The sequence below is a fragment of the Pantherophis guttatus genome, chromosome 1 (genome assembly GCF_059756535.1).
Source record: "Pantherophis guttatus breed Tessera chromosome 1, ASM5975653v1, whole genome shotgun sequence".
NCBI lineage: Eukaryota > Metazoa > Chordata > Lepidosauria > Squamata > Colubridae > Pantherophis > Pantherophis guttatus.
Genome location: NC_142063.1, coordinates 195,803,208 through 195,829,712, shown reverse-complemented (window position 1 = coordinate 195,829,712; position 26,505 = coordinate 195,803,208). Strand labels below are relative to the sequence as shown.

The 26,505-nt window shown below is 37.0% G+C and overlaps 1 protein-coding gene across 2 annotated transcripts in view; it reads right to left on the bottom strand.

Moving 5' to 3' along the window:
• KIF16B (kinesin family member 16B) overlaps positions 1-26,505 on the bottom strand; it is a 134,848-nt gene that overhangs the window by 63,404 nt on the left and 44,939 nt on the right. For both annotated transcript variants that reach the window (XM_034432403.3, XM_034432404.3), the window contains exons 13-17: positions 17,420-17,539; positions 13,646-13,697; positions 9,901-10,038; positions 704-786; positions 369-457 (exon numbers count right to left, since the gene is read on the bottom strand). In XM_034432403.3, the coding sequence (XP_034288294.2) occupies positions 369-457; positions 704-786; positions 9,901-10,038; positions 13,646-13,697; positions 17,420-17,539 (482 nt within the window). The remainder of the gene's footprint in view (positions 1-368; positions 458-703; positions 787-9,900; positions 10,039-13,645; positions 13,698-17,419; positions 17,540-26,505) is intronic.

The following is a 26,505-nucleotide window of genomic DNA, read 5'->3' as shown; positions in this document are numbered from 1 at the left end:
GTTCTTTGCATAATGAAAGGATATAATAGTTTTAGAGTCTCCAAACAAATGTAGGCCATTAGCCATGCCTTTTGGCCTCCTCAAGTGATCTCTGGATTGCAAAGGCAGATTTACTGAGCACCTTACCAAGGTGCTCAGTAAAGGTGCTCAGCTCACTCAAGCTGTAGTAAAGACAGTTCTGCTGTTAGAATATTTATCAAGCAGATTTTTTTACTACCTGATTTTCACATTTCTCCATTTTCTCTTAACAATTAATATTAATACATATTATTTACATATTTGAAGGATAATTAAAAATAATTACATGTTCAAATATAAATACAATATATTGATATCAGCCATAAAAAAGTAGTTGAGAAAAAACCCACCCTGGATTATACAGCATAACTGTTGAAAGGTTTTCACAAGACTTTGAAAGATCTGACATGGACAAACTGAAGGAAGAAAGCAATCCACTCTGTTAAAGACAACAGAAAAGTTAATGGTTATTTGACTAACTGATCAATTATATGCTATCAAGTTGATTTTGACTCCTTGCAACTACATAGATGATTTCCTCCATGACAATATTTTTTGTGTAAGAATATTTTGGGGTGGGGAGCATAAACATTGTACTTTAATCTCATTCAAATTATTGCACCAAGATCAATCAGGTCCTTAGTTTAGAAGTAATGGAAGTTTGCTATGTATTCCATAATCTCACCTTTCTTTTCTCCCTCAGTTTGGCTGCTTCCTTGGGATGATTGAATCGAAACATATTTGTCCGCCCAAGTAATATTACAGCACCTGGCAAGAAAATCATTGAAGCCATAAGCAAACCAAAGGCACAGATAATTCTTCAATTCAGACTAAAACACAATTAGTTTACTCCATCATGGAATGAAAAATACATTTTTTAGAAAATGAGCTGTAGACTGGCACTTTTAAAAATGAAATGTATGATGTTTGTATTCTAAGCTGGATAAAATTGCTTACTCAGATGTTTTAAGAGCAAGAGAAAACCATTTATTGGCAATAAACTTTTCTCCCAATTTAAAAGAAATCCTCCAGGCTTTTTGAAATGATTCAAGTGGAATAGAGTGTATTTTAGACATCGTAGCCATATGTTTTTTAATATTTATTTTTCAACAAACGCAAAGAAACACGAATATATTTGAAAAGAAAAAATGTGTGGAAGCTCATAAAAACTCACACAGAGAGCATTGTTTTTGTACCAGATTATTTGAATAAATTGTACTATATAATAGCAACCATATCAATTGCTGCATTAACTGATCACCTGCAGTAAAAGTTTGGCAAGACAAAATTTCTCACAGAGCAATGATACTCTGCCTCAGAAATAATATTTCCACCCATATTTTAATAATTACATGCAATGAGATAATCATAAAAGTTGAAAAGGTCTTATGAATACCAAGACCACCCTCCCAATATAGTGTCTCAAGAGTGTAGCAAGTCTTATGTGCCTAGAGATTTATGTGCCTATTTTCATAAGTATAGCAAGCTTAACACATAACTACACACTTGATAAAAGAGGATGAGTAGAACCAGTGAATGAATGAATGATTTTTTTTTATTCCAGACTGAATATGGCAGGGAGGTGACTGAACATCTAAAATCCTGTGAAGTTTACCAGAAGGTGGAGAATAGAAGGAATAATTTTATAATCCTTCCCTATCATGGAAACTCTATACCAGAGATTGGTAGATATAGTCAACATAAGACAAATCTCCAACTAGATCCCTCAGAGGCAGGCACTTTGTATCAACTCTTGTGGCCTTCACCACTAAGTGGACTAAATTGAATTTTACTAAGACTGTAAATCAAATACTAATTCATCTTTTTGCCAGAATGGGTTAAACAATGGCGATCCTGACAGATGCAACAACTTACTTTCCTGTCAGAGATCATGTGGAAGTTATGAGCTACTTACAATAAGGAACATCTCATAACCGTTCCATGTTATCATCAAGCAAATAGATTAATGGGAAAGTTGAATGAAACTTGGGGTCCATGTTTGAAAAATGTATAGGAGAACATTTCAACAAATTGGAACTTGATATTGCCACAGCTTGTTTCCATGCAGAGCTGTAGAACAGCCTTGTCTTGGATTTCCTCTTCTGTACAGGAAGGATAAGTCTGAATTAGTGCAGAGATTTCATTCAGATATAGGCTTTGTAAGTATTTTGACCATGATCAGAATGCTTTTTACTGTACTATTATGTTTATTCTCTCACAACCAGGAGACAGTAAATGAAGTGGCAGAATAGATTGAACAGCATCAGTGATCAAGAAGAACAAATACAACCAAACATGAGCATAGATTCAGGTCTCCATGGCAATCAGAATGGCAAAACATTAATACTTTCCATTTATTGCTATCCATTCACCCCTATTTAGAGCAATCCAAACAATTCTGGGTAGGAAGATAAGTTTTTGGGGTGCTGTGATCATTTTTCCAGACATTAGGGGGCATAACATGCATAATCAAACCACTGGGCAAGTTTAAAAGGGGTGACAGACACACAGTCTTACAAAATTATTTGCAAAAAATAAAAAATGAACAGGATCTTCTGTAACATCAGCACAATGGTTTAGATATTTGTCCTATCTGGTTGGTGAAAACTGACAAGGTAACTTCATCTTGATGAAGTGCTTGTGGCTAAATGCATCCTTGAGTGATGAGTTCATTTATTTATTTATTTTATTTTATTTTTCAATTTATATACCGCCCTTCTCCCTGTGGACTCAGGGCGGTGCACAGCCAGAATTAAAAACATGAAATACAAATATTAAAAACAATTAAAATCTATATAAATTTGGCCCAAAATTTAAAAAACCACAAACCAATTAAACATTTAAAAATTTAAAAAAATTTCTTCCTAAGCCAGTCCGGCTTGCTGGAAAAAGTGGGTTTTAAGGGCACGGCATGCTACTTGACTTGAAGAAAGTGGCAGTGCATCCTTTTTTCAACTTGCCATTGCTTGACCCAGCTATTAGCCTTTTTCCAACTTTCTCTTTCTGGGAAATGTTCTTAAAAAGGCAGCAGATCTGTAGTTACATGGTGCTTTCGATGAAGCAGGAAATCTAAATCCTTTTCACTTAGTTTCAGGCCAAGGAATGAGGCTACATTGATTGCTCTTGCGGTGACCTGTGGTAGGACAGGGAATGGAAGGAGTATGGCCTTCCTGATCTTGCTAGATCTCTCAGTTACCTTCAGTAATAAGCACGGCTCCCTTGTGAAGTCAGAATTGGGAGTATGTTTTGCAGTAATCGTTTCTGATGGGAAGTTTCATTTGAGTGTGATGTATAGAAGAGAGGTCAAATCTTGGAGACCATGGGGTGTCATGGGGCTTGACCCCTTTTCAGTCTCATTTCATTTCCATATGAGGTCAAAATAGGGGAATAACTCCTCTTGGAATCACAGTTTATTGTAAGGGGAAGTGGAGGCCATAGCCAGGAAGACCTATATGCATAGTTTATTTATTTATTGTTTATTTATTTATTGGTTCAATTTATATGCCGCCCTTCTCCGGGGACTCAGGAAAGCTTACAATGCATTAAGCAATAGCCTTCATACTTTTGTATATACCTGCTTAGTAGGGCTTTTGCCCCCCACCCAAGCGGTGTTTTTTTTTTATACAAAGTCATCTTATTGCCCCCACAATCCGGGTCCTCATTTTACCTATCTCGGAAGGATGGAAGGCTGAGTCAACCTTGAGCCTGGTGAGATTTCAACTCGCAGTAATTGCAGGCAGCTGGCAGCTAAGTGCTACTTAATTGCACTTTAGTCCGCTGCACCACCAAGGCTCCTTATAGTTCTATATTGTGTGCAAGTTGTGTTCTTTCGCGGATCTTATAGCTTTGTAAACCATTACTAATGCCTCTATTCCTTCATATTTGCTCTACATAGGGCTGCCCTTGCAAAACTTATGGAAGCTACAGAATGCAGCAGCCCTAAATTATATCACCATTAAGAACCCTAAGGTGAGCCTATCCTCTGCACCATCTGATTTTTTATAATGCTGGTGCCATCTTTGCTGCTGTTTTCTAAGACAGTCAAGATCTGGCTTTTTTGGAGGATATTTGGGGATGGATGACTACTGTTTTGCTCCTGAAGAAATAGCAATTGTTAAGAATTATGACATGTATGACTGTATAGTGGCTTATGATAATAATTTTATTTTTGTGTCATTATTACTTTTGCTTTCGGCTCAACTGTATTTTAATGCTAAATTTATATTGAATGAAGGAAGTTGCATAAAGTGATTTTATAAGCTTTAGCAAATGAATAAATAAATCTGAATTTATATCTTGAATCTGATCTGTCTAACTCATACCATACCATTGTTCCAACTGAGTTAGCTTTCTATGTTCTGCTCTAATTTACTCAAATTGAGAATAGCTCAAACATTTCTTCTTGACTTGGACAGATAAAAAATTATCTGGAGATTCAAATTAAAAACCTAGATTCCATTCTATAAATATTATGAACCATCACATCTATTGAATGGACTGGAAGTTAAATAGTTCAGCAGGGCAAAAGAAGCTGAAAGAATTAAATTTCAAGTTGAAAACAGAATATGGTTTACAAATGAGGAGACATAAGATTTTCTGTGCAGTATCACCTAAGTGATCTTGAATATAGCCAGGTGATTACATTCTGTTTGGTAAATTCTATCAATTTTCTTGTTCCAGCATAGTTCTGTCAATAGAGTTTATAGCTAGAAATCAGTATCAAATGTAATTTTGATGTGACATGGCTTACACTTTTCTTCAAATACTTGTACTTCAGCTTGCCTTTAATTTCATGTAAATATTCCAATCCGCTATAGAAATAAAAATGTAATAAAGTTGGTAGGACTCTACTGCATCGATTCTTAGAGAAGAAGGATCTAGTGCTCTCTTTTCATTCAAAACTATACTAACAATTCTTACTAAACCTTATCCCAGGCTAATATTAAAGATTTACTGTTCATATAACTTCATGCTGTAAAGCTATTTCAATACTCTCACTGTAATTTATGTGATGCGTTGGGTTGGGGTTTTTTTTCAATTCGTGTACTCCTTTTGCAACTACTAAGTCTGAAGTTACAATTCCAGCAGCTATGCCATAAAATAATTTCTTTTGACTGTTACGTAGATAGTTGTTAACATTCTTCTTGTTCTGAAAGTTACATTTTCTGAAAGTTACATTCCTTTTTGAAGGATACTCACTCAATCAACTGTTTCAAATCAATGGGAAAAGTAATTCTATGTAGCACATTTATATTACAATATTATAAAAAATCAACAAGCATATACAGAATTTAATATTTTGCAACTAATAACTATTTATTTAGAAAACTTTTGTAGGATTTATTTCTACAAACAAGTTAATTACAGAGTAATTAAACAGTGCAAAAGAAGGTATTTCAGTACTTCCAATGTCATTTGAAGGAAATGTCATTCTGCTCAAAGTCAACTGCACAACCAAAAGGGATTTAGAGTTTAAAAGTATTTCTTACGGGCAGGTGAGATGTGATACCAATTACATTCATACAATTAATAAAATTGTCTTTTTTGTTATTTGAATAGTAGTTAAGCAAAGTCTGAAGATTCTTGAGATCTTGGTAATATTAGGGAAGAGGAAGAGGAAGAGGAGTTGCTTAATGTTCATTGCCATGTAACGGATATAAATGTAACTCCACTGTAACTGAAAATATATGCATGATTGCTATCATAACCAGTTGCTCTGAGTCAGAATAGAAAATTGAGGGGTTTTTTTTAGTAGATTAGTACTGTAAATTCAAGAAGAAGCAGAGTAGTTTTTGTTACATATGTGCAACATGCATACGGGCACAATATCATTAAGTTATCATACAGTTTGGCCAACATACTGCAAGTACAACCAAAGCCCAAACATATGTTTTTTACTCCAAACACATTTACATTATCCTATGTAATCTAGGTTCCTCATCTAAAGGCCACCTTGTAAGCCAAATAAACCACTTGTCAACTCTCAAAATGACTCTAGCTGATGTTTCTTGCTTCGTGTCTTAGTTGCCATTCTACTTATGGAATGTAGAATGTTTTCCTCCAATGTGCCAGACATAACAACGATAAGGCTCCTGAGAACCAAGGCTAAATCAGCGTGCCATAGCAACTTGGCAGGAGGGAGTGCTGAGAAGTTCATCACCTGCTTGGGTGGCTTATATGACCTATGACACGAGGGGAATGGACACTGTCTATTCTTTAATTATACCAAAAACGCGGGAATTATTCAGTGTTGGTTTCATCTTTGACCATGCCGATATGATGTACCTAATAAACTGGATTTTTGAGGAAGCCAAGGCCTCAGAGTCTTGAATTAGTTGGGAGCATTACTCGGCACCATGACACCACTGTCAGCTTCCCACTACTTACGTATATACGATAAAATAAACTAAACAGAGTAATACATGAATAACGAATGTGAATACAAAAATGAAATATGGCAGAATTTTTTCTAGCTTCAGTTTTCTCATTCATAGCTCCTCTAGTTCTCTTTCATATAAATTACATGTATAATACTTGCTTCGTTGCAATGATCTTATATTCTGACTCTAAATTCCGTAGGTCAAATTTCATTATTCCAGGATATAGTTTCATGACCTGAATAGTACAACATATATCTGATTTAAAATGGCTCCTTTTTGACAATTTCAAATTTTCCTTGGTTTATACTTCTCACATTCCATTTTCCAATGATATATCTCCTACTAAAAGATGAATTTTTCTTTCAGTAGTGGTTCCTTTGTTGATAGAATTTATTAGGACTTTGTTCAGGCCATATTTCTGTCTTCAGATCTGCTTGTTAAAAGTTCAACGCTTTCCCCCTGTAATTAGAGGAAAGTCTTCCAAATTGTGAGTCTTAACATCTGGCATCACTATAAAGTTCTTCTCCTATATAAGTTGGTTTGTCTGATGTTTGCAAAGCCCACCTATCCTCCTTCCACCCTGTGGTAATTACCCAAAGATCTCCTCCTCCTTTTTCTATCTCATTAGAAAGATGACCTAGCTAAGAGTTCTCATTCTTGCAAGCATCACTGTTACAGCCATTGATGCCATTGAACTCTCCCATCACAGCAAAGTGGTAATTGATCCTCTCTGACTTGGTTGTTTTCTTGCAGATGTTTCAATACCCAAACTAGGTAACATCATCAATGCTAGTGGCAATTGCCTAGCAATAGCAATATTCAAAATTGATGGTCATCACTACAACTTAAAAAAGAATAGGACAATTTTTTTATCTGAATACATATTCCTATATATTCTGATAAGCAATTTCAGTAAACTCAGTGAAATAAATGAAATAAATCTAAAGTCAGCAGAAGCTGGGATTTACAGCCATGCCCAAAGTAATAGAGTCCTAACAAGATAAGTAAAATGCAAGCAAGCAAGTCATTAAGGAGTAAACTAGATGGCTGGAAACATTTAGTGCTGGAAACCAAGGTATTTTGATTTAAGTTAAATAACATTTATTAACTACAAGTTCTTAGACATTAGGGTAAGAGCTCAATTGTGTTTAGGAAAGTATGATGTCTTTTGATCCACCCTTTATGGAATATTTTAATACACATATAAATAACCTAGTCAGTAAGGATAATCTCATTAATCACCCTGACAATAATATCCTAATGGGTTGTGGCTCATTAACTAACAATATAATATAACCAATTAAACAAAAGTAGATTTGCATAAGTCACAAAGAAGGTTTATAAACCCACTTTTTCCTGGATACTGCTTATTGGCCCCTGGTATAGCAACTGTCAATAAATCAATTTATGATTTGATATATTGTATCTCCATATCTGGTATAAAAGTACCCTATGGAAAAGAAAAACATTCCTTCAATAGCAAATTTCATACCTTAGGTTTTATGCTAAGTGATTGTCTAATGTCGTTAAAACATAAGGCTAAAATTGGCAGACAGTAAATTCTAGTCCCACCTTAGCATGAAGCCAGCTGGGTGACCTTGGGCCTGTCATTCCCTCTCAGCCCTAGGAAGCAGGAAATGGCAATTAACTTCTGAAATCTTGGCAAGAAAACTGCAGGGACTAATACACAGGCATACACGCACACAATGGAAAGGAAATATTGTTTAGTACAAGGTTAGCAATTTTGGTTGTAACTTACTTTGAAATTTTTAAAATAGGAAGTAGAATACAAGTTCTTTAAATAAAACTATTTAAATAACTATTTTTTCTGGACACTCTGTGACAAGGTCAGTAACTGTCTCTGAATTTCCTTTCCTCTGTTTACTGGCTCTAAACTTGTACAACACTACTTGTATGGCTCATGTCTTCTTATTATGGCAAGTCTTCTTATTATGCTCATTGCTCAAGTCTTTACTTCATTATCTTTACAATATAATTCCCTTCAACTCCTTCTTTGTCCAACCATTTCAAATTAACACTATTTTTCAAATGAAAGGGTACAGTTAAGCATGAAGAAGCTAATTAAAAATTTCTGACACAGGTATTTAAAGGTCCTAAAATTCCAGACTTAAAAATATTTAACAAATAGTTCTAATACATGATTCTTAAAAGCTAATGCTAATATATTATGAAATATGACAGCTGTCATTTGTCTATATTTAAGCTAGTAGCCTTAGTGAATCGAGAATATGTAAATCTTCTTCTAAAACATGTGTTCTCCAAGTTAAACCAATAATGTCATGAAGAAAAATAAAAACATGTAAGTCTCAATTTAACATACTTATAGAATTGAAGAACCCTAAATTGCATAGTATTTCTTCTTATCGCCTCAGCATGCAGATAGTAAACTTAAATAAAATAGTGTGGGGGTGCTCTATAAAGCCCTGAGAGAGAAATACACATTACAAATAGATGCATGCTCTGTTAGGGGTTAACACTCAAGCATCTGGAATGTCATAATCCAGCTGGAGATATTGATTTTGTCCTTAGATTGGTGAGGAAACTGATGAAAAGCCTTGCATTTCTCAGAGCAACTGAATTCTTTAAAACATGCAAAACCATAGCAGTCTTGTAATCTTTTCTCTCCTTCCTTCATTTTAATACTCAGAAGCCATGAGAAAGATTTTGTGATAAAATAAGGATGGTAAAGGAAAAATAAAATGGAACAGCTTTTTTCAAGACACTATTGAAAATGAAATTGAGCAAACTGAACATTGCTGCAGGCAAAGTTTAGTGCAAACATTCAGATGAATTAAATGGTCCTTGCATCGTCAAATCCTCAGGGGACTAGCAAGGAACTGAGGTGGTTCCTTTGTTGTTAACATCTGTTGTCCTCTCTTAGCTTTTGTGGTTTTTTATTTTTTCCAGTAGTAATTGTTTTTTTATATCTTAACTGTTTTATAGACTTATTGTATACGACCCAGAGTCACTTTTTCATAAGATGGGCAGCTCATATAAATCTTGATGAATAAATAATTAAAATATTCCATCTCCTGATGTGAGGCTTCATTTCTTTAAGATAAGCAGGAGGTATTATTATTTCCAATGTGCGGCTAGGATGATTTAATTTCTGTTCACTTTGTGGAAAGGTTAGACCTAAGATGCCTTGAAATCACAAATTGTTTTAGTCTCCACTAAAATACATTTCTACTCCCACCAATACACACATGTACACACACACACACAAGGTCTCACTATATTTATCTGCCTATCTGTCCTCCTCATATCCTGAAAGTTTTCAGATGCATTGGACCTGAAAGCATGATGGCTGGTAATGATAGAAAATGCAATCTAAACACATTTGAAAAGCACCAGAGAAGGCTGGATTGGAAAAGTACAGTACATGCATCTCATTAATGTATCATCTGTACAGCTGAACTGTAATAAAATATGTAGAAGAGCTCTGAAATGAGAAAAGGCAAAGAAATGTCTAGGATAATACCTTGGTTGAGTTGTGTAGCCTCTGTGATTTGAATTCCATTTATAGAACACTGTGCTCCATCGAGTGGTATTAAATGAACCGTTCCATTGAAGTGTTCAAAAATGCAGTGCTCGCTTTCCAAATCAAGTCCATGAAGTACTAAAACACAAAAACAGATTTGTAATAACAATTACAATAGGATTTTTATTTTTCTAATCCTGAAGTTTTAATCTATTAACACTTATCCCATTAATTCCTAGATTTCATAGTTTCTTTGCATTGCCTGTATACAGAGAAAGAATATTTAAAATAAGAAAGGTAAGTAAACTAGTCTACATAGAAGCAAAGAAATAGATCAAAAAGTACACATTTTTAAAATAACAATTCAAACATGAAATTGATTAGATATCAGTAGACACTGAAAATTGTATTGTGTTAGAAAGCCATATAGAGCAGGGGTCCCCAATCCCTGGGCCACAGCCCCACTACCAGGCTTTTAGCCATTCGGAACTGGGCCGCGGAAGATTAGTGCAGCTGTAACAATGATCATTCTTGAGATATCATTGAGGCACTGGAAGTGGTCAAAGATAACGTGATCTCTGTTATGAATCCTAGGAAGGAATAAATTGTGCTGAATATCATAATGTAAACATAGATTTGGTCCTATTAGCATAGAGGTATCAAACTTGATCGCGTTGCGGGCTGGATCGTGACGTATTGCAAGGTTTTTTGCCTTTGTGGAGCCGGGGTGGGCGTGGCCTGCACGAGCTGAATCCAGCCCGCGGGCCGCATATTTGACAGGCCAGTATTAGCATGTAATGTCGAATTCTTCAGAGTTTGGGTATGATTACAAAATGCATAACTCCTCCACCTAATGAATGGTTATGCATACTTGGAAGTCTTATCCATTCAGTTAAGTGGAAACAGCACCCCTTATTCTTCTTCTAACATGACCAGCAGCTGCTCCTACTCCTTTAGTGTCTTTACTCTTTTTGAAAATCAGATGCTTCCCTTTGAAATGGACAGAAGGGTTCTTAAACAATACATCTGGAATGATGATTTTTAAATCAGTCTAAGTTTCACACTCACAATTCATAGAATTTTCTCTAAAAGTCCAAGCTTCGTACCTTTCTTTTACAGGAAGATTTACTAAATCTTCGATTTATGACCATTTTTTCAGTAACCGTTCAAAATTACAGTGATGCTGAATGAAGGAACTTACAGCTGGTCCCTGAAGTTACAGCCATTGCAGAGCCCCCAGAGTCCCATGATGAAAATTTAGGTGCTTTGCAGCCCACCAGCACTTACAACTGCAAGGGTGCTTTAATTCCCTCCAATCTTTTCCCTGTCTATGTCCTTTCAACCCCCTGCACTCTGCAGCCCCTATTGCCCTAGCTGTCCTTTGCCAACTTCTTGCTTCCGTTGCTGACCAAGCATGCCCACCCTGGCCCTTTGAGAGGCAGTTACTGGCCACACAAAGGTCGCACATGACAGTTTCCTCAATAGAATTTTGGAAGAAGGTCTCAAATGGCTGATAGCTACCTTACAAAGGGCCAGAGCAGACAGCAGGAATCTTAGAGTACAGGGCAGTGTGGGCAACTGGGGCTTTGTGGGTGGTTGCTTTGTGCCAGGCTGCCGGGCAGCTACTTTGTGCCACATTGCTGGGCAGTGACTATGTGATGCATTGTGGAGTGGCTATTTGCTTCACACTGTTGGATTGTAGTGTCACTCCATACTGCTGGGGTTTTCTGGACAGCTGGGTTTCCTGGGTGGCTGTTTTATACCACTCTGCAGTTTCATGCCATGCTGTTGAGATATGGCTCTGCACTGCAGTTCAGGAGCTTCTTAAATCCCAAAGAATTTGGGATACCCGAATCTTGGCATACCAAGAATCCCAAGCAACAATGGCAAGCAACAAAGTTTTGAGGTTGTTTGCCACCTCTGCCCTTTGGTGCAAGATAGCCAAAGGGCAGAGGTGTGGGGCGGGGCGGGGTGGAATAAGCAGTAGCAGGGGATGAAGTAGAAGCAATCCCTTATATTGGAAGAACCAAGGCTCAGGGCTGAGACAGACCAAGCTGGGAATGGTTTAAATTGGAATGGATTCTTGGCTAATGCCCAGTGGAATTCAGTTAACAATAGCAACAGGGAGTGCTGGGATTGCTGTTGCTAAGCAATGCAGTCACATGATGTTGCGACCGCACCACTTAACAACAGAAATTCTGGTTTCAATTGTAATCCTAAATTGAAGACTGCTTGAATCACAATTCCAAAATTTAATCAGACCTGTGCTTTGGGCAAGTTGGAGGCATTGTCTCTGTTGTTTTGTAAGGGTGTTATAAAAATGCCTCTTTTCATCAGCATAGATATCCACATGGGGGTGGCTCAGTAGAGTCCCTGAGCAATATGCACCTTTTCTATTCAACTCCAGATGCCTTCTATGTAGACTATGCTAAAGAAATTCCCTGGTAGAGAGTATTTCTATTACAGTTATACTTCTTATACTTCTTAATTATACTTCTTTTGCTCCAACCAAGATTCTGATATATTGTCCTGTTTGGTGCTTATTTATTTATTTTTTTATTTTATTTTAATTTAATTTGTATACCGCCCTTTTCCCAAAATTGCTTAACGCATTGTAAGCCGCCCTGAATCTCCGGAGAAGGGTGGCATATAAATCAAATTAAAAAAAAAAAAAGAGAGACTCAGGGCGGTGAACAGCCAAAATTAAAATACATACAATACAAAAGTTAAGATAATTAAAAGAGATTAAATCAATCGGCCTCCCAATTTAAAACCCCAGGTCTATAAAATTTAAAAATCCCATTAAAAACCATTTAGGCTAGGCCGGCTTGCTGGAATAAATAAGTCTTCAGGGCCTTACGGAAGGTCCGGAGGTCCGGGATCAGTCGTATTCCAGGAGGTAGCTCATTCCACAGGGCGGGTGCCCCCACAGAGAAGGCTCTCCCCCTGGGGGCTGCCAGCCGACATTGCTTGACCGACGGCACCCTGAGGAGGACCTCTCTGTGAGAGCGTATTGGCCGGTGGGAGGTTATCGGTAGCAGCAGGCAGTCTCGTAAGTACCCTGGCCCTAAGCCATGGAGCGCTTTAAAGATGAGAACCAACACCTTAAAGTTTATATACAGTGTATGTACTGTGCATCTTTACTTGAGATTCAACAATTGTATTATTTTCCTCTTTAACTTTTAATTTTGAATTTTATCTTTTCATAAATCTATATACACATACGCAGGGGCACAAAACAGAGAGACGTATATATAAGACTGGTTTAATTTGAGAGCTATAGAAGTATAACCAAAAATATAAATCTGCACTGCTACAAGAACAAAGACTTTTATTCATATGTGGTATTATGCTGAGAGCAACAGGGAGGAATTCATAAAGTAGTAGAGAAGGGCCAGGGATAAGAAGTTTATAATATAATGGCTTATTTCCAATACCATAAACCTTAGTAAAAAATAATGCAGTGTTCTATTTACATCAGCCATTCTTCCAAAAACCACAGGTATGATTTCTTCTGTAAGCATCCTATAATAGATACCTGCTCATGGCAATGAGTACTTTATGCATAGCCCTAATCCATGGATGGGGGAAATGAAGAATATGTGTGTGTGTCTCAGTGGTTTGTATGTGTTAGAATAGTAAGTCTAAAGCCCAAGTTTATGAATTTAAAAACTATCCTCCTAACCCTGCAACCAACAATTGCTGGAACAGCTATTAGATTAAAAGAGAAAGAGAGCATACTTACCAATATCTTGTTCTCTTGCAGCATCATCTCTGCCAACATGTGTTTGGCCCTCCTAAGGGAGAAAAATTGACATGGTATAGTCACTGCAGGTAGTCCTTGACTTATGACTGCAAATGGAACTGGATTTCTGGTTATTTATTTATTTATTTATTGAATTTCTATACCACCCTTCTCCCAAAGGACTCAAGGCGGTGAACAGATTAAGATTTCATATACATATAATATTTTTTATATATATATAAACAGTAAATAATAAATTGAGTCAACTTGGTGTATCTGCTAAGACCTTGGCATAGAATTTAGATGTTTATGCTAGCCCTGCTTGTTGAAACAGAAAGGTTTTCAGGGCACGTCGGAAAGTGCGAAGATCTGGGATTATTCGTATTCCAGGAGGTATTTTGTTCCAAAGAGTAGGTGCCCCCACAGAGAAGGCTCTCTCCCTTGGAACTATTAGACGACATTGTTTTAATGATGGTACTATGAGTAGGCCTACTCTGTGAAAGCGTATTGGTTGGTGGGAGGTTATCGGTTGCAGCAGGTGGTCTCGTAAGTACTCAGGTCCTAAGCCATGGAGCACTTTAAAGATAAGAACCAACACCTTGAAGCGCACTCGGAAGGCCACCGGAAGCCAGTGTAGCACGCGTAGAAGAGGTGTTACATGTGAGCGCCATGTTGCTCCCATAATTACTCACGCGGCCGCATTCTGGACCAATTGGAGCTTCCGGGTGCACTTCAAGGGGAGCCCCATGTAGAAAGCATTGCAGTAGTCAAGTCAGGAAATGACGAGGGCTTGAGTGACTATGCATAATGAGTCCCGGTCTAGAAAGGGACGCAATTGGTGAATCAGGCGAATCTGATAGAAAGCTCCTCTGGCCACGGCTGTTATATGATCTTCTAAAGACAGTCGTGCATCCAGGAGGATGCCTAAATTGCGAGCTTTCTCTGCGGGGGTCAATGACTCGTCCCCAATAGTTAGTGATGGGACTAACTGGCTGTACTGTGACGCCGGCAGCCACAGCCACTCAGTCTTGGAAGGATTGAGTCGAAGCCTGTTTCTCCCCATCCAGACCCGTACGGCCTCAAGGCACCGGGACATCACTTCAAGGGCATCATTGGGGTGGTTTGTGGTGGAGATGTACAGCTGAGTGTCATCAGCGTACAGATGACATTGCACCCCAAAAAGATGATCTCCCCCAACGGCTTCACATAAATGTTGAACAGGAGAGGCGAAAGGACCGACCCCTGTGGCACCCTGCAAGTAAGGGGCCTCAAGGTCGATCTCTATCCACCTGTCAACACTGACTGCGACCTGTCAGAGAGGTAGGACAAGAACCACCGTAATACGGTGCCTCCCAGTCCCAGCCTCTCCAACTGGTGCAGCATGATACCATATCAATGGTATCAAAAACCGCTGAGAGATCTAATAGGACCAGGATAGAGGAACATCCCTTATCCTGAGCCCTCCAGAGATCATCAACCAACGCGACCAATGCTGTTTCTGTGCTGTATCCAGGCCTGAAGCCGGACTGGAATCAGTCTAGATAGACAGCTTCATCCAGATACTGTGGGAGCTGTCGTGCCACCACACTTTCGACAATCTTCGCTAAAAAGTGAAGGTTGGAGACTGGACGGTAGTTTGCTAAAACAGCCGGATCCAGAGAGGGCTTCGTAAGCAGGGGTCTCACCACCACCTCTTTCAAGGCGGAAGGTAAGAATCCCTTGCTCAGAGAAGCGGTAAAAATTCTCTGGAGCCAGCTACGTGTAACTTCCCGGGTAGCCAGCACTAGCTAGGAAGGGCACGGGTCCAATAAACATGTGGTTGCATTTAGCTTCCCCAGTAACCTGTCCATGTCCTCAGGAGTTACAGTATCAAACTCATCCCAGATAATGTCCTCAAGATCTGCCCTCGTCATGTCATCCAAATTAACCCAGTTAGAGTCCAAGCCTTCCCGAATCTGAGCAATTTGTTAATTTCATAAGTTGTTACACTCCTAAGTTGAGGCACCAACGTGACCGGAGCTGATTTTACAAATTTTTTTGAGGTACAGTAGCTTTTTAATGAATCACTGTGATTGTTAAACAAATTTTGTGGTTGTTAAGAGAATGGAAGAAAACATTTTAACATATGGCATATTAAAGGATATTTTGAACCCTGGACCCAGAAGTTAATTTTAAGGTATCTGCCTCTATAGATAGACTATGTTTAAAAGATGTTATGGGAAAGGAACAATTTTTACCAGAAAAGACTGAGACTGATCTGAACATGGATTTAAAAATACCTTAGTAGATGTCTTTATAATGAAAAGAGATAGTATGCAAAAAATATAACAAAAGAATGATCTGGATATTTTTTCCTATATTAGATTTACAAAAGAAGCTTCATAAAGCTTTGAAGAATTTCGTGAGAGCAGACAAAGTAAAAATGAAAATAAATCAAGTTCTAGGTCATTATTTGAAGGGATTAAGGATCAAGATTATTAAACATAAAAAGAAGGAATATAAAATTGACTTAGTTGATCAGGATTAAAATAGATATGTTGGTATCCCTAGTATCTTTAATGGAGTTCTGCTGATCACTGGGGAAATGATCAGGTTTTAAGGATTCGTTTATAGATAAAATATGGGATATGGGAAGAAGATATCACTTCTTGTATTTTAAGAAAAGGTGATAAATTACTAAAATTGTTTATATTTGTGATAAAGGGGGAAGTTATTTCTTTATATATCCTATTTCCCCCAAAATAAGACATCCCCTGATAATAAGCCCAATCGGGCTTTTGAGCGCATGACAATAAGGCTAAGCGCTTATTTCAGGGTTCAAAAAAATATAAGACAGAGGCTTATTTTCGGGGAAACACGGCACTTCTTTTCTTCTTCACTATATGTTTTTTATTTCTTTTCTAATTTATTTTTCTTTTCTGTACTTTCTATTATTTCTTTTTAATCCTTTTTACTTTGTATGAATTTTTTATCACTGTAATTATACAGTGTATCTGTATCTGTAAAATACAGATAATTTTAATAAAATTATCATGAAAAAGAACTACCTTTATGTCACTACTATGTTGAAAGATGAGTGCATATGAAAAATTATTTTGCCCAAGCTACAAAGGAAAATTATAGCAATAATTCTCTTATGCTTTTAATTTCTCTTCCTATAGCTCTATGAACAGGAAAGAGGCTGCTCTCAATTCTAAGATTCAAGAATTTATTGAATTAATTGTGAATTTTAGATTCAAAAATAATACTTTTTTATTAAACTTCAGATTGCTAAAATCACAAAACACACACTAACGTATCCTGTCTCTTCCTATACAAGCTTAAGGTACATTTGCCTGGAATTGGAGGTCTTATTAGTTAGTGATGTATTGCTTTTCTCATGCTTCCCATGACAGCTAGTAATATTTGTTATTTAATTTACTTAAATTCATTTTAAAACCATATGATTTCTAATATTAGAAATTATTATTTATTTCTAGTTCTGTGCTTATTAATGAAAGCAAATGAAATGTTTCAAAGCATCAACAAGTCATAGTCAGAGTAAAATGAATTAAGAACAAATACAAATAAGAATGTTATTCATCTATCACTAATCCTCAGGGCAGATATAGGCAGTAGATGACTGATAAAAGCATATTAAACAAGTTAGAATATTCAGTAATTGACCTCCATTTTACATAGAAGTAACAGATGTTTAGTATACTCAGACAATAAATTAGTACAAAAACACAACTGTCTTATTGGAAACTGGAAAGCAAATAAATATTGAATTACCTTCAAATGATACAAGATGATACCTGTGCTTAGAAGATCATCATCAATGCCTATTAAGTGAGGTAACTCAGAATCTAGCACAACTCCAATTCCTTCTTTCCGCAGAGCTAAAGTTTGCTCCTGTACATACAAACATGATAAAGTCCTCTTAAAGACATTTTTGCATATTGATTCAATATATAACTATATTGAATATTAAATTATATAATTTAACTGAGGGTAAAATCATCACAGTGTTAAAAGAAATATTGGAAATGACTATAATTTCTACAAAATAGTGTGCGAACCATCATCATAAATCAGTTGAATATTGATTTTAATTATTTGATAGAAAAGAAATGCAACAAATGGTAACATGTAAGTATCAAAGCTTTGGTATTTAGATATTTCGGAGCAAGAAGACTGATATGGCGTATGATTAATATCATCCTTCAATAATTTTTGAACTCATAATGTCTGACCTATGGCAATGAGTTCCATAGATCCATAAAAAATAAAATTGCAGCTCCTAGAAGTAATTTTAATTTGTACTCAGGACTTCCATTGATAATAAATATACAGAAGAACAGCATTCAGAATGTTCATAAAACTTACCCCAAATATAAATTTGATAGCTATATTTTGTTGTATTAAAGTTTCTAAAAACTCTTCAATAAAACATATTGCAATAATCCAGTTTATTTGTTTAAAACATGGAGCTATACAGGCAAATGCCACAATATTACTAATGTAAGCACTAGCTAAAATATGCTCACAGTAGGGCACCAAAATTTCATACATTGGAAAGAATTTTTTAGTCCATCCTTATCAAATACACTTCTCCAGTTTAAAGCTACAAAATGATTCTTCAGTGCATAGATCACATTTAAACTAACAAGAAATATTCATGGACAGGTTTAGTTAGTTTCGCAATCTTATAGCTAAAACCTCCCTACAGTATTATGCTGACATGCAAAAATGCATATGAAATAAAATTTACAGCAACTAAATCAAGTAACTAGCATTACTAGCATCAAAAAGCGTCAAACGAAAACAACCAATTGAATTTCATATAAAAATATTTAATGTTAATCTACTTGTATTTTAAAAAATGGAATTGAACATTAATGTTTCCTACACGTTTCACGCCTCATTTTGTCTTAATTGGTATAAATTAGTTTCTCCATAAAAACAGACATTCTAGATATGCTGACCTACAATTCCCTTTTTCCTTCAACCAGCATGGTTGATTATGTATATATAGAGTTCAGTACATCTCTAAGTCTGAAAACCGATATAAATGAAAAAGCCTGTAACACCACTAAACAGTTGATTGTGTTTTAAAATATTACATTACCTAGCAGAGCAACAAAATTGAACATAAGAACATACTCATCTATGGCTCAAATGCCACTTTCCCCCATCGAGACAGAGTCCATTGCTCCTGACAGATTAATTTCAGTCTGTCTAGCAACAGGCAATTTTGGGGAAACTTACCTATTATGGCTTGGCACTTGAGCAACTGCTCCTTTACTACAGGATATGTTTTATGACATTTTCTATTATGTCACAAAATGTTTTATGGTAATTGTATGTCATAAAATGTTTTATAACACTTGTTAAAGTTTGGGGGTTTATTCCATGGGAGTCATGGATCGCAGACTTAAACACATTCTATATAAGTTAGCCCATTTGAGATACCTTGGTGCAAAAGTTGTTGCCCTCCAATGCACTGTTTTGCCCAGTAAAAGATTATACACAAACAGGACAGTTTTAGTAGTATATAGATATATAGAGAATATAAGTTTAGAAAAAGGTTGGTTCTGAATATGTGACTAAAGCATGTCAACTCACACATATTTAGAACAAAAGAATGAATATTGTATAAATATAAAAGGTGTCTTGATCACATGAAGAGAATGAATGAGCTATAAAACTATTATGAAGGAAAAATGAGTGGATCAAGAAGAAGAAGAAATCTAAATTATGGGTGGATGTAGTTCATGATAACCCCAAAATCAAAGAAATGCCAAATTTAAACAACATATGCAATCTCTGAAGCAGCGGACATAGTGGAAGTAAGTACGGTTAAATATGGGACGATATATTTAATATTATTGATGTGAACCAATTTTAGCTAGGTTTCATTTTCTTGTTCTTATCACATGCCATTCTTTCTTTCCCTATTTTTTGCTATTTTTTTGAGATCTACATATTGCTGTTTACTCTTTCATGGTAAAATTGCAGAAAATGGACCTTCTGATTTTTGCCAATCTATCACATCTCATGTAACAACCCCAAAGCTGTTTCAAGAGAATGTAACTCTTTTGAAAGTATGGGATAAAGGATAGCTAGAATGGAGTAGAAATAGAGAAACGATGTAACCTCTTTTGCTCTAGCAAAATATTGATCATTAATATATTACTACTAGTTTTGACTTTTTGGGTACATATGAGAATTTTATACTACCTTGGATGAAGCTATGATACCCTAACATTTTCACACAGAAATAAATGTATTCATTTTCAGTGACATGATGTTGAAATTATAAGTTATAGGAAAATTAATACAAAAATGAGAATGACCAGCTAAAGGTCAAGACAGTACAAAAATACACTCACGTTTTTCTCAAATAAAAAAGATCAGATGTTTTTGCAAAGACAGATGAAATGGCCTTTGAAAACCAATCAGTTTGATATTGTGTACCCCACCATAAAATAATTAATGCCTTGCTCTCTCAAATGTCATAGGTAATTGGCTTTGGTCAGATAGCTATGGATTTTGCTGATGTGTTTTATATTTCCATAAATGTGTGAATTTTGCTTCCCAGTTAAGAACTTTGCTGATGTGTTTTATATTTCCACAAATGTGTGAATTCTGCTTGCCACTTAGAAATGTTTATTATGAGCATTTTTTCATCCAAGCTTAATATACTCCTGTATTGAAGCAACTTAGTTCACTGCCTGATACAACACTACTGCATCTTTCACACAGTGTTCACAGTGGATCTGTAATGTAGTATATAGAGGTGGAGGTAGAAATCTAAAATAACCTATCTCCTAATCCATCTTCTTGGGCTATCTTTCAGTGCATTTAATAATCTTAATACATAAAGCATTTCCATCATCAAATTAATAAGTACACACCAAGGAAAGCAACTAATAAATAAAATCCATAAAACTTTGAAATACCTTCTGACACATAAACAATATTAGAGTTTAATAATACTTAATAACAAACAACCCAATCCAACATATTTTGCCTGTATCCCTTCTCAGCCAAAGATGCTCTTCTAACTGGCAAACCTAGTGAACTCTACAGTTCAAAAGAAAAGAAAATCAGCATCAGTTTGCATCATGAAATATATATGCTATCTCTTATTTAGGCAGCAAACTTAAATGTGGTTCCCATGTTACATACCAGTAAATCCACTAAACAAAGCTGGCCCAACTCAATGAGATATGTACCACACAGATGATCTTTTTTGCAAATATATATCCATTCTGATTGTACTTTATATTTTAGATGAATGTAAAATTTCTTAATGAAATCCTAAAAATGCGAATAGGCTTTATTATCCTGACCAAAGGAGATCAGCAATAGGTCAAGCTGTTAACTGTCTTGAATGAAAAGCTAAAATAAGTCCTCTAACATGAAAAATAGCTCTCAAATACATGAGATTTTGGGAAATTTAAACAAAATTTGAACGAAAATAAGGCATTTTTTTAAAAAGTACTCAGTGGTAGCAATTTATTTACCACCCACAGAAAATTGTTTCACGGAACCAGTAATTTCCATGAGTCTCAATTTCCCATATGAAATAATCTAACAAACCCCAATGGGTTAGTACCAATGCAACAAACCTACAGATCTGAACAAATATCCTTTGCGCCAGTCACTCTATCTCATCCCAACTCAACTCAACTCACAGGGTTGTTCTTGTGGGGAAAATAGGAGGAAGGAGTGTTGGAGATGTTCGCTGCCTTGACTTATTTGTAAAAATAATAAAGGCAGGATACAAATAAATAAAATAATAAAATAAAATAATAAATTACAGCATCCTTTTCTACCTTCATTGAAGTATAGATATAATTATGTACTATGAATTCTTTATCCTGTTCATATAAAATGTATCAAGCAAATAAGTCATGGAAGGACTTATTATAGGGCTTGTTTTTAACAAGTCCTTCCAGTCAGCCATTCACGATTTAGATGTGTTAGTACCCCTTTTGTGTTCATCACGTACTTAGAATACAAAATAACAGAGTTGGAAGGGACCTTGGAGGTCTTCTAGTCCTTATCTTATCTTTTTATAGTTGAAATAAAATAGATTACAGTATTCTAAACTTTGGTCTGCTCTTCTTTTTTCTTTTTTGGCCACTTCATACTGCTTCTTGCTAAAACTTTTCCTGTCCTTGCCACTTCTGAAGTCCCTAAAGTAAAGATCCAAATCTTTTACAGCAAAACATATATCTGAAGACCTGTACATATGACTATACCATCTTTATTTACAAATGGTAGAATATTTAAATGAACACCAGAGTGCAGTGTATTATAGTCATTAAAAAATAAATTGAAAACATACCACAGCAACATGAAGAACAGTAATCCAAATCCTGATGCTGCAGGCTTAAGATGTTCCAAAAATTAATATTTTAGTATCTAGATACTTTGAAATTAGCTTTTCATTCATATAATTACAGTACTATATTTAGAACAAAAGTACCAAATTCAGAACAAAAACAATGTCTTTTTTTAAAGGAAAGGAAACAATTAAAGCTCCATGTGATATATTAAAAAAGTGAAGCTTAGAGACATTAAAATATGTATTCCACACACTGCTGAGATTTCCTAGTTAGATTTCTCTTTCTCTCTATACTGTAAATAATGTTATCCTCATCAATCAAGAAAACCCATTAAAATTATGCTGCAAAATAAATAGGGAACGTGATGTTACACCACAAAGGCTGTAAATAGCTTACCGTGAAAAACAGATGGTACTAAAGTACATCAATAGGCCTCAAAATTGAATGTCAGTTTGAAAAAGGCAGATGTAACATGCAGTTCTGACCAACTGAGCAACTACTAGAATAGAAATTATAAGGATGTGGATTAATTAATTATGCTATTCATTTCATGATGGTGAGAATGTAAACGAATTACAACCATTATAGATGCTGTAATATGCATTCTTTCTTTTATTATTTTTCCCTCCTATGAACTGTTTACTAACTTCACCTCATTAACATACAAGGAAATTAGCAATTCCATTCTGGTGAACAGTAGCATAATTAATGATCTATAAGTAGTTTTCGTTGTGAATTTTACAGATTCAAATGTAGCTCTTTAACTTTTTGAGAATATGTAGCATTAGCTTTTAGTGAAGTGACCAAAATTAATAAATCCTTTTAAAATAAATATCTGTTCAAACATCTGCAAAGATTCCACTAATTTCTCTAACAATATTTTGCCTAGTTCTGCTCACAATCAAAAACCTGTAGATTAAAAAAAACAGATAAAGGAATTTTATGCAACAGCAGCTAAATTGGAAGCATTTGATCTTTCTACGCACATTTGCGCTTTTTCGGTTTTTGTTTAACTATTTTGCCAAAGTGTAGCCATCTGCATCGCAAGAGAGGCTTTCAATGCTAATATATTGGAGAGCAGAATAAATCTCAATCTAAACATCAGAACAATGACAGAACTTAGAAAAACAAGCACATATAATTTATTTTAATGGGAAAAGGAAAGAGAATTTGCTGATAATTAGAATGAGTGCTATAAACATAGCATCTTGGAAATAAGATTAAAAACGTAGAATTTCTATCTCAGATTTAAAGTAGGGAAGGGCATATGTGTTTATTCTATCAGTGATATTATGGGAAATTATAGTGACTGGAGAAATCTTGAAGATATTCTTTAATTAATCAGCATAGGATTTTCTTTAGAATATGATACCTTCATTTTACTGCTTCCTAACCAGAGACTCCAGGTCATAATAAAAGGTAAACTTGCATAAGATATTAATTGGTTAAAAGGCAAATTATGTTAATTTACAACAGTTACTTTTCATCGCCAATCACAAGTGTGTGTGTGTGTGTGTGTGTGTGTGTGTGTCTCCACTCGTTCAGCGACCATTAGAAATTACAATGGCATTAAGTGATTGCTCTTACGACCAGTTCTTGATGTTCCAGCTGTCCCAGCAAGCCAGCAGTATGAGATTGGGATCTGGACGCTTGGCAACCAGCTTGTATTTATGACAGCTGAAGGATCTCACAATGACATGATTACCATTTGTGAGCTTCTCTGCTGGCTTCCCACAAGAAAACTCAATGAGGAAGCCAGCAGAGAAGGTTGCAAGTTGCCCGGATAAGTCTCCCATCCCTGACAGCAGCCACCCCTAGCCCCACTGCACTTGTACTGTGCTGGTCCTCATACACCTTTGCGCACTCTGCAGCAGCCACTCCCACCTGCCACATTTGCACAGCACCAGTCTCCTACAGACAGCAGCAGCCACTCACCCATCTGCTGGCTTGTTTCTGAGCCACCTGGGTATTGCAAGTTCCTGCCATCTGTCCCACTGACTTACGGTATACTGGGGGAAGCCAGCAGAATGTTGCAAAGAGGCTCTCGTTTAATGAAAAAGAGGTTCTAGTTTAATAAACAAACCACACTTAACAACGGCAACAGGGACTGCCAGGATTGCTACTGCTATGCGATTTATATAGCATTTTATGACCACATTGCTTAGCGATGGAAATTCTGGTCCCAATTACTGTCATTAACCAAGGACCAACTGATTAGTTATATGTTTTGTTTTCAGAAGGAAATGAAATATATAATTTTGGAAATTCAGTGAATCCAGATATAAGGAAATATCAAATACCCCACTGGTAATTTATAAATAAGGCTAATTCATCAGAAAATATTATTTCAGATATATTATACCCACATAGAGTGCTTAAATGCTTGGGGTTGTTGTTGTTGTTGTTGTTGTTGTTGTTGTTGTTGTTATTGTTATTGTTATTGTTATTGTTATTGTTATTGTTATTGTTGTTATTATTATTATTATTATTATTATTATTATTATTATAGCATTCTGTCTTGGATAGTACTGTTAGCTTGGTGGATTTTCAACATTTTGGCTTATTTTCTTTTGAGAGCAGGCATCAGAATTTCATTTCTTAATGTGTGCCAGTGCGTCCATAGAAAAAAATGGCAATAAAGGTTATCTTATCTTACTATACCTTATCTTATCAATAGCACTTAGACTTATAAACTACACCATAGTGCTATACAGCATTCTCTGAGAGATTAATAATGTCTGCCTATTGCCCCCAACAATCTGTATCCTCATTTTACTGACCTTGGAAGGATGGAAGGATTTATTTATTTGGTCAAATTTATATGCTGCCCTTCTCCCGAAGGACTCGGGTCAGCTCACAAAGGATTAAAACCGTAGAACAGTAAAAATAAATTAATTAAAATTAATTAAAAATACAATTAAAACCCATATTAAAACCAAACTAAAAACACCCCGCAGGTCAGGCGATTTGTTTAAAAAGCCATGTCTTTAGGTCCTTGCAGAAGGAGCGGAGGTTGGGAGCCGTGCAGAGCCCGGTGGGTAAACCATTCCAGAGGGTTGGCGTGCTCACAGAGAATGCCCTCATCCTGGGCGCCATCAGCCGACATTGCCTGGCCGTCGGCACCCAGAGGAGGGCTGCCCTATGCGAGCGCGCTGGTCGGTGAGAGGCTGGCAGTAGGTGCTCCTGCAAGTACCCTGGGCCCATGCCATGAAGGGCTTTATAGGTAAGCACCAGCATCTTGAAGTGGATCCAGAGGATCACTGGTAACCAGTGCAACTCGCGGACGAGAGTTGTAACATGGGAGTAGTGGGAAGCTCCCGTAACAACCCGCGTGGCTGCATTTTGGACCAGCTGGAGCCTCTGGGTGCACCCCAAGGGCAGCCCCATGTAGAGGGCATTGCAGTAATCCAGGTGAGAGATGACAAGAGCGTGGGTGACTGTACGAAGGGCATCTCTGTCTAGGAAAGGGCGCAACTGGCGCACAAGGCGAACCTGTGCAAAGGCCTCTCTGGTCACGGCCGTCAGGTGGTCGACTAGAGACAGCCGTGAATCCAGGAGGACGCCAAGATTGCGAACCCTTTCTGAGGGAGTAAGTGACTCCCCTCCCATCACAAGTGGTGGGGTCACTAGATCAGGAGATGCCAGCATCCACAGCCAATCCGTCTTGAAGGGGTTGAGTCTGAGCCTGTTCCTACCCATCCAGACCTGTACCGCCTCCAGGCACTTAGACATCACGGAAAGAGCATCCCTAGGTTGGTCAGGAGTGGAGATGTACAGCTGGATATCATCCACATATTGCTGATACCTCACCCCAAAACCACAGATGATCTCACCCAGTGGCTTCATATAAATGTTAAAGAGCAGGGGGGAGAGAATTGATCCCTGAGGTACCCCACAAGTGAGGGGCCTTGGGGAGGATGTCTGACCCCATGCCCAAACAAATTGCATACGACCCGAGAGGTAGGAGGAGAACCACTGTAGCACAGTGCCCCCCACCCTCAACCCCCCGAGCTGTCACAATAGGATACCATGGTCGATGGTATCAAAAGCCGCTGAGAGGTCAAGTAGGACCAGGATAGAGGAATAGCCTCTATCTCTGGCCCGCCAGAGATCATTCACCAGGGCAACCAATGCCGTTTCCGTGCTGTGTCCGCGCCTGAAGCCCGATTGGTACATGTCTAGATAGTCCGTTTCCTCCAGGAATTGTGGAAGTTGGTGAGCCACCACAGACTCAACAACCTTCGTTATAAAGTGAAGGTTGGAGACAGGACGGAAGTTGTTCAAAACGGCTGGATCCAGGGCCAGCTTCTTGAGGAGGTGTCGAACCATCGCCTCCTTAAGAATGGTCGGGAAGACCCCATCCCTCAAAGAAGCGTTGACAATGGCCTGGATCCAGTCACCGGTCACCTCCCTGGTTGCCACAACAAACCAGGAGGGACACGGGTCCAACAAACATGTGGAAGCTCCCAATCTACCCACAATCCTGTCCACTTCCTCTGAGGACACCGGGTCAAAGTCAAC